Here is a 7,560-nt window from a genome sequence, read left to right as displayed (position 1 = left end):
GCTCTAACCAAACATCTCGTGCTTTATTAAACCGCAAAACTTTTCTGAGAGTCTCCTCTTCCATATTAGTTGTTAGAATCAGGATAGCATTTGCATCTGCTTTATCATACTTATCTTTTTCCTCTTGATAAGTCGTTAATTGAGCATCGCCGCATCCCTTAGGTGGACGCGTGGGTTCCTGGAACGAACCTTGTACTATTTCAAGAGCCGACGGTTCGGTGCGTAATAAGCACAGGGCTTTGTATTTCCAGGTGTCCCAATTTTTTCCATCTAGGAGACCGATTTGTAGCTTCCCTACGATTCCATTCATTTTTGTGCGGGTCCGTAACCTAATATATTTAAAATATTTAAAGCAGAGATATATAACACAGTTTATTTAATTTTATACTTCACGACAGATATTTATGACAAATTACATTTTTTTTCTTAATTAATTTTTTCACGTCACTTTACAAGTGTCAATGTATATGTTTTTCTTCTTTTTTCATAAAAGAGTTTTCATGTCAACTTCAACTTGCGTTATAGAATTTCTTACATTGTAATTTGCGTTCTTGAATTTTCTGGAATTCCAAGAGTTAAAAATGTCACTGTGGCCCTCCAGCCAAAATTTATTCGGTGATGAAGTGGTTTTACGATCTATAGATTGGCTTGAAAACTTCCCGTGGCGTAATGAGAGTTCTGTGAGCGCAGAAAGAGATAAATTTGAAATTCACATGAGTTTGCATGATTTTAAACCTGAAGAAATATCTATTAAGACGGCGGATGGTTATATTATAGTTAAAGGGCAACATGAAGAAAAACAGGACGAGTACGGGTTTGTTTCGAGGCAATTTGTACGCCGGTATGCATTACCCGAAGGATGTCTTCCAGAAAGTGTTGAATCAAAGATCTCTCCGAATGGATTACTTACAATTACAGCAACGAGACAGCCTGTTATCAAACGTGATATTGTTATACCAGTCTCCCACGAGGGTTCTAATAATCTTAAATCAAAATTGTAATCTTTACGTTTTTGGTTATAAAACTTTGCAGCTTTGGTGATATTGGTGTTTTATGGCAGACATGATATGGATTTTTAAGCATTTATTTTTGTTAAGTTGAAATATATTTTCTATTACTACAGAGTATTTTATTTTAGAAATAAGAATCAATAAACAATATTTTTGTCTTCCGATTATACAAAAAATCTTTCTACTTTTTATAAATATAATGATGTTTCTAAATAATTATTCAATAATTATTTATGATATTTAACTTACGTCAAGATAACAGTACACCTGTGATAATAAAAGGAGCATAATCTTAGTTATGCTTTTATCTATAAAAATCGCACAGGTGTTATAATCTAACGATAATTAAATTTTAACGATGCTGATTCATTTTAAGAAATGTCTGCATCGGAAATCCTATAAAAAGATAAGTTTTTTTTTTAAGTAAAAAAAATACATTATCACTAAGTAACTTGGGTTTAATTTTTATTTTACTTGACATTTTATAATCCCACAGGAAAGTAGCGAATAAACTTCTTTTAACCCTTAATTCGACGCAGTTCTTTGTAGCAAAAAATATATGTTACGAACACACTAAAATCAAAATCTCGCGTAATTTTCTCTAAACTATTTCAGTAGATTTTTTAAAATGAGTTGTTTACGCACTGGCTACTATCGAATTAAGGAATAAAAATAATAATTATATAATTGCGTTGTTGATAACGAAAATCGCATTTTTAATTTTTTTTTTCTTCCTGCCCACAAGCCTCGTTTGTTCCGGGTAATCTCCGAAACGGCTGAGCCGTTTTCGACTGGACTTTCACTGAGGAAATATAGCCCTTAATAAGTCCTTTAATATTAAAGGCTTTTTTTTAGTTGAAATTTAGAAATAATCACAAATATTTGACGTAAGATTTAAGTAAAAGATAATCTGCGTTTTAGATAACAATTTTGATAAACTAAAGATGTCCTGCGTCAACATTTATTGGTCAAAGATACTAGACGTTGCCTTTTTTATTCGCCTTAAGTACTGTAATCACATTCCTTTTGATTATGTGACAATGTTTCTCGAGATGATCTTTATTGTTGTTGAATTAAGGTTTAAAATCTGATATGATATGAGTATCATTTTGCATTGATTATCCGACCTTGGCAATCAGTTTACAGAAGTCTGCCTACCCGGACTGACGTGTACAAACGTGAGTATGTAATTTACATTTTTTTTAATTGTAAATTCTCGTTTCAATGTCACAGAATCGAATAGCATCAATAATGATATTCGTTTTCTGTCTCAAGATGCTCTAATGGCTAGTTTTCCAGCTACTTTTAACCATTCGTTAGTGTTTTTAGTTCGATAACTTCAACCTATTTAGGGTTTCTGAACTACGTAACTTGAGTTTTACTCCTTTGATATTTTATTTATATAAGGTGGTAAACGAACTAGCGGCCACCTGAATCCGCCAAACTAGCGAAGCGATCGCTGCCCATAGACATTCGCAATAGTGGATGCGTTGCATACCCTTAATCGACAGAGCAGACGCACATAAAGAGGACATTTCCCCTTTTCTATGCGTTTCCCGCACCGTCAAATCCACGTTCCCTTCCCATCGTCTTCTTATAAAATAAAAAGGGACTAAAGTTGACTAATTCAACCTAGCAAATGAATCAATAGGTAATGCTAAAATAAATGGAAACTGCAGCGACCCAGCATAAGAGCACAATATATTTTTTTAAATTAAGAAATAATTCCAGAGTCAAAATGACGGGTATGCAGACGGAGAGTCTAGCGGAGTACATCCTCGTGGAATATCGCTGGGTGATCGTTATCTGCGCTTTGCTGCCCATGTCCTTCCTCTGGAAGATATGGTCTGCGTTCAGGAACTACGTGGTGTTTAAAATGAACAGCGCACCCAAACAACACGACAAGAAAGTCAAAGATGTTCAGAGACAGGTTTGTTCTGGCTTTCCCTAATGTGTGTCTCGATTATCTAAATTACTAATAGAAATGACAAGATCTCTGATGTGATAAAAATAAACTACCCACTCTAAGTAGGTTTCCTTCAGTTAAATAAATACGAGTAATAGCGTACAATGCTCCAAGAAAAAGAAAAATTTTTGATAGTGTAAAAATTTTTAAAACTGGTTGAACAATTTTGTTGAAGGATAATAATTTTTATACTTTCCGTTACATTTCGATAAGTAATTTATTTTTATTGAAGACAATGGATGCTTTTTTATATCAGTTATATCAATGTTTTTCCTTCACAGGTCTGTCAGTTGAGGGTCTTTATTCATAGATATTGTATTTCGCCTGATATTTGACTCATAAAAGTTTAATGTGAATAATAAAGAATTGGTTTACAATATTTATACGTTGGCTTGGCTGAGGACAGATTTAAAATTGAAAATACTGAGACTTGAATCTTAACGAATTTATCTTTTCAAAAAAGGCGATCGACGAGCAAATGCTGTAGTTTTTAAATTGCGATATTGTCAGCAGATTTTTTTAAAAGTATTGATAAGTTTATATATACCATATTTCTCGTAATTTCCAGATCAATGAATGGTTAAAGGGCGACCGTAGTACAAAGCTGTGCACCTCCCGGCCTGGTTGGCAGACCATGTCCTTCAGACAGGCCATCTACAAGAAGACATTTACCAATATTAATATAAACTTGGTCGATATCCTAGAAGTCGATACAAAGAACTTGGTAAGTAGGTAGAAGTGGAAATAATTTAGGCCGTTAGAAATATAATCTTCAATGCACCTCTGAAATTAGTTAAAAAAGTTTCGTAACAACTAAACCACGTTAAATTTTTTTATTAAGTTTTTTAAGATGACTTTCGTTATTCTAACATTCTAGACAGTTCGATGCGAGCCGCTAGTGACAATGGGGCAGTTATCGCGAACTTTGGAGCCATTAGGGTTGGCACTCGCTGTCGTGCCAGAGTTAGACCAGCTCACGGTTGGCGGTCTGGTAATGGGGACAGGAGTGGAAACCTCTTCTCACATCCATGGATTGTTCCAGCACATATGTACAGAATACGAGCTCGTACTCGCTGACGGCTCGGTCGTTACCTGTAGTAAGGTAACGACACTATTTATTATAACTATGATAAGCAACTCAACCAGTTTTAGACAATAATATAATTGTAACAACGTAATTATCTTTAATACACAGTCTACCGATTCCCACCAAAATGGCGCGCTTGTCCTTCATCCTTCTGAATGACATTGACAGTAGTCATAGGGACGCGACGTATATGCCCATGATCTAGTGTTGTGCCGCTACTCCGATACGATACCGATTACTTCTTCACACTAATAATATTATTTGTTTCCAGTCTGAACATCCTGAACTTTTCTACGCTGTGCCATGGTCTTACGGAACTCTGGGATTCTTAACATCAGCGGTTATAAAATTAGTGCCAGCGAAGAAGTAAGAGATGTAGAATTAAAAAAAAATGTATTTTAATGTGTATTACTTATTTGTGATTGAAATAAGTATATTTGTCTATTGTTTTCCAGATATGTTCGTTTAGAATACCATCCATATACATCATTATCGGAGTTATCAAAAAGACTGAGCCAAGAATCATTAAAAGAAAAACCACATCAATTTATCGAAGCTCTGCTCTTTAGTAAAGAGGCCGGAGTTGTGATGACAGGAGATATGGTTGATGAAGAGGATTCTGATGGAAAGGTAATGTAGCATTCAAGCCAATCCTGAATTCCAAGAGTTTAACAGTTCTTTGAACAAGGTTAGTCAGCTTTAAGGGTGGGAATACACATACAGAAAAATATAGCTTATAAGACTATGAGCTGAGACATGTGTACGACACACGCATACGATAAAATGAAATATAGTGTTACTTGTATACCGTTTACACATGTCAGCTGCAGACATGTGACAGTAGCTTGAATGCATATGTGCCAGCTACTGGTATGTTTTTTGTTTCAGGTAAATCCAATCGGTAAATGGTATTCAGAATGGTTCTTCACACAAGTCCAACGACATTTGAAGAACTACCAGCAAGGTGAACGCAGCACAGTTGTGGAATACATACCATTACGACATTACTATCATCGACATACTCGTAGTCTGTTCTGGGAACTCCAGGTAAATGTTACGAAAAAACTGGAAAACTAATTACCCATTTTATATCATACTAACTATTGCCCGCGACAATGAAAAAAAAAACAAAAGCAAACAGTAGTCTATATGTTCTTCCTAATAAACATCCATCCATCCATCTAAACTTTCACATCTTACTAATATTATAAATGCAAAAGTTTAGATGGATGGATGATTTTTAGAGTTTGTACCCTAAACTGATGAACGGATCTCAATTAAATTTGTCATAGATTTAGAGGATAATCTGGAAGAACTAATAGGCTAGATACTTTTTTTTTAATTCCACGCAGACAGTCTCGCGTGCGAAAGCCAGTTTATAATATTAGTAGGATCAGTAAGATTTGTCACAATTTAACCATTCTACTTGTACTGCTTTTTTAATTCTAGTAACAACGCCATCTTTTATCAGGATATAATATCATTCGGCAACCATCCGATATTCCGGTACTTATTCGGCTGGCTGATGCCTCCCGAGGTGTCGCTGTTGAAGCTGACCCAGCCCGAGGCAGTCGGGAAGCTGTACGACCGCGCACACGTGATACAAGACATGCTGCTGCCCATAGACAAGCTGGAGAGTGCGGTTGATTGCATCCATAGAGAATTCCAGGTGACGTATACCATAGACTAAACTTTACACAGAGTAAATAGTTGGTGTTCTTGAACCAATATAAAAGAATTTGTTTTTTTCCAGGTGTACCCCATTTGGTTATGTCCATTCAAAGTGTTCCGTCAGCCCGGACAGTTGCGCGTGACGTCACCAGACTGGCAGATGTTTGTGGATATTGGCATCTACGGCGTGCCTAAAGCAAAGGGCTTTGAGACAGTAAGCAAATACTGTTATTAAGTCTAATAAACAAAAGATTACTTAACTAATAACTATAAATAGCACAGTATAATCAGTACTGAATTCCATTTTTAACCTAATTAAATTTTTAACCTGCAAGTTTTAGTGACATTCCGAACTTGCAGCAAGTCACATATAGAGAAAATACAGCAGTTTGTTATCTTTAAAGGTCCCTTCAACACGACGCGTAGAAGATTTCGTGATCAAGAACAAGGGTTTTCAAATGCTATACGCGGATACATACACGACATTGGAAGAGTTCAGGCAAATGTTCGACCACACGCTTTACGATAAACTAAGGGAAACGTTACTTTTCTGTAAGGACGCGTTCCCTGAAATATATGGCAAAGTGAACAGACATGTTAGGAAATAAAATAACTAAATTGTACGTTCGTACTTACTATGCAATCATTTTTAAGGAACCTACAAAAACAAAATAGCAAAAAACACCACATACAACTTTAACTAAATTAAAACTTAAGGGGATATTTAATATGTGTATAGAAAACAAAATGTAATACAGTAATGTCAACGTTAATAATTACTTAAGTATAAGTTAAGAAATAAATGCATTAAATTATTGGTTATTTTTTATATCTATTCTCTTGTTATGTTACCCTTATTAAACCTTGCTTTGGTATTTTTATTATTGCTAGCTTTTTCATTAAAATCCACATATAGTATGTAAGATCTTGAAATATATTTTTTACCCTACCGACATTCAGTGAGCACGGCTGTGCCCAAGCCGACTATCATTTGTTTCGCCTCGTTATGCCGCTTGTTTGTGAACAGAGCAATAAAACGTTTGCTTGACATTTTTCAAGACATTACCGTTTATGTTACGACTGAACTAAATGGGTACAGACGTGAAGCCAAGAGCTTGTCAGAGGCAAGCTTAGCCTTTTAAAAATAACAAATCGTGTATTTTTCAAGATAATTTTATATGAAAATAAAAACATATCGTAAATGAAGAATATGCCTTTAGTTTTTTCTGGTTACTCTGTAATACTATTTGATTTAATATTTCACCAAAAACAATTGCATTTTTCATAATTGTCGGAAAGGTACTTTCTTAGCATAATACTAAACAGTATGTAATAATATTCGGTAACTTTATCTTGAAGTTAGAAGTTTTCGTGCCGCCGTTCTGTTGAGTAACCCATCCTACGTGTTATCAATCGCACTTGACCCGATGCTCGTATCTGATTCCTCGCACCAATAATACCTTCTATCTCTTTTACTCCGAAATGATTTGTCTCGTTTATTTTATAAGCTAAAACTAAACAACAAACACATTTATAAATAATTGAGATAGATCTCTGCTAACATATAACAAGACGCGTCGCCAGCCTTGACCTAAAGTAGGTCTAGGGGGTAGCTATCATCAAAATGGTACTTCTTGTTCCCCTCTTGCCTCTTCTGCTCCACTTCCCTTGCCACGTCCATCTTTAGCCCCTGTATAGATGAGATGATACAACGGCGGATCCAGGGGGGGGCATGACCCCCATGACTGAATTGGTTGGTCAAGGGCTCGACAAAATATATTTACATATTTTGTCAAGCTCTTGACTTGACCACGACTATTTGACCC

At 35.4% G+C, this 7,560-nt stretch overlaps 3 protein-coding genes across 4 annotated transcripts in view; 2 read left to right on the top strand and 1 right to left on the bottom strand.

Moving 5' to 3' along the window:
- LOC106111352 (zinc finger CCCH domain-containing protein 13-like) overlaps positions 1-7,560 on the bottom strand; it is a 42,815-nt gene that overhangs the window by 20,190 nt on the left and 15,065 nt on the right. The gene's annotated exons all lie outside the window — the stretch shown is intronic.
- On the top strand, positions 582-1,001 carry LOC106111282 (protein lethal(2)essential for life-like). The gene has a single exon (XM_013293308.1). It carries the CDS (start codon positions 582-584, stop codon positions 999-1,001), a length of 420 nt encoding a protein of 139 aa, XP_013148762.1.
- On the top strand, positions 2,017-6,470 carry LOC106111354 (delta(24)-sterol reductase-like). Of its 2 annotated transcripts, none has more exons than XM_013293396.1 (10): positions 2,017-2,192; positions 2,742-2,940; positions 3,545-3,700; positions 3,854-4,078; positions 4,335-4,429; positions 4,519-4,693; positions 4,952-5,110; positions 5,535-5,732; positions 5,817-5,948; positions 6,139-6,470. In XM_013293396.1, the coding sequence occupies exons 2-10, from the start codon at positions 2,749-2,751 to the stop codon at positions 6,340-6,342; spliced, it is 1,536 nt and encodes a 511-aa protein (XP_013148850.1). In that variant the 5' UTR covers positions 2,017-2,192; positions 2,742-2,748; the 3' UTR covers positions 6,343-6,470. The 2 variants fall into 2 exon arrangements, with proteins under 2 accessions (XP_013148850.1, XP_013148851.1); XM_013293397.1 differs by having other exon boundaries at positions 2,018-2,188.

The sequence above is a fragment of the Papilio polytes genome, unplaced genomic scaffold, assembly GCF_000836215.1.
Source record: "Papilio polytes unplaced genomic scaffold, Ppol_1.0 DF824169.1, whole genome shotgun sequence".
Classification (NCBI taxonomy): domain Eukaryota; kingdom Metazoa; phylum Arthropoda; class Insecta; order Lepidoptera; family Papilionidae; genus Papilio; species Papilio polytes.
The sequence above is the reverse complement of the archived record's forward strand: the minus strand, read 5'-3'. Positions and strand labels throughout refer to the sequence as shown.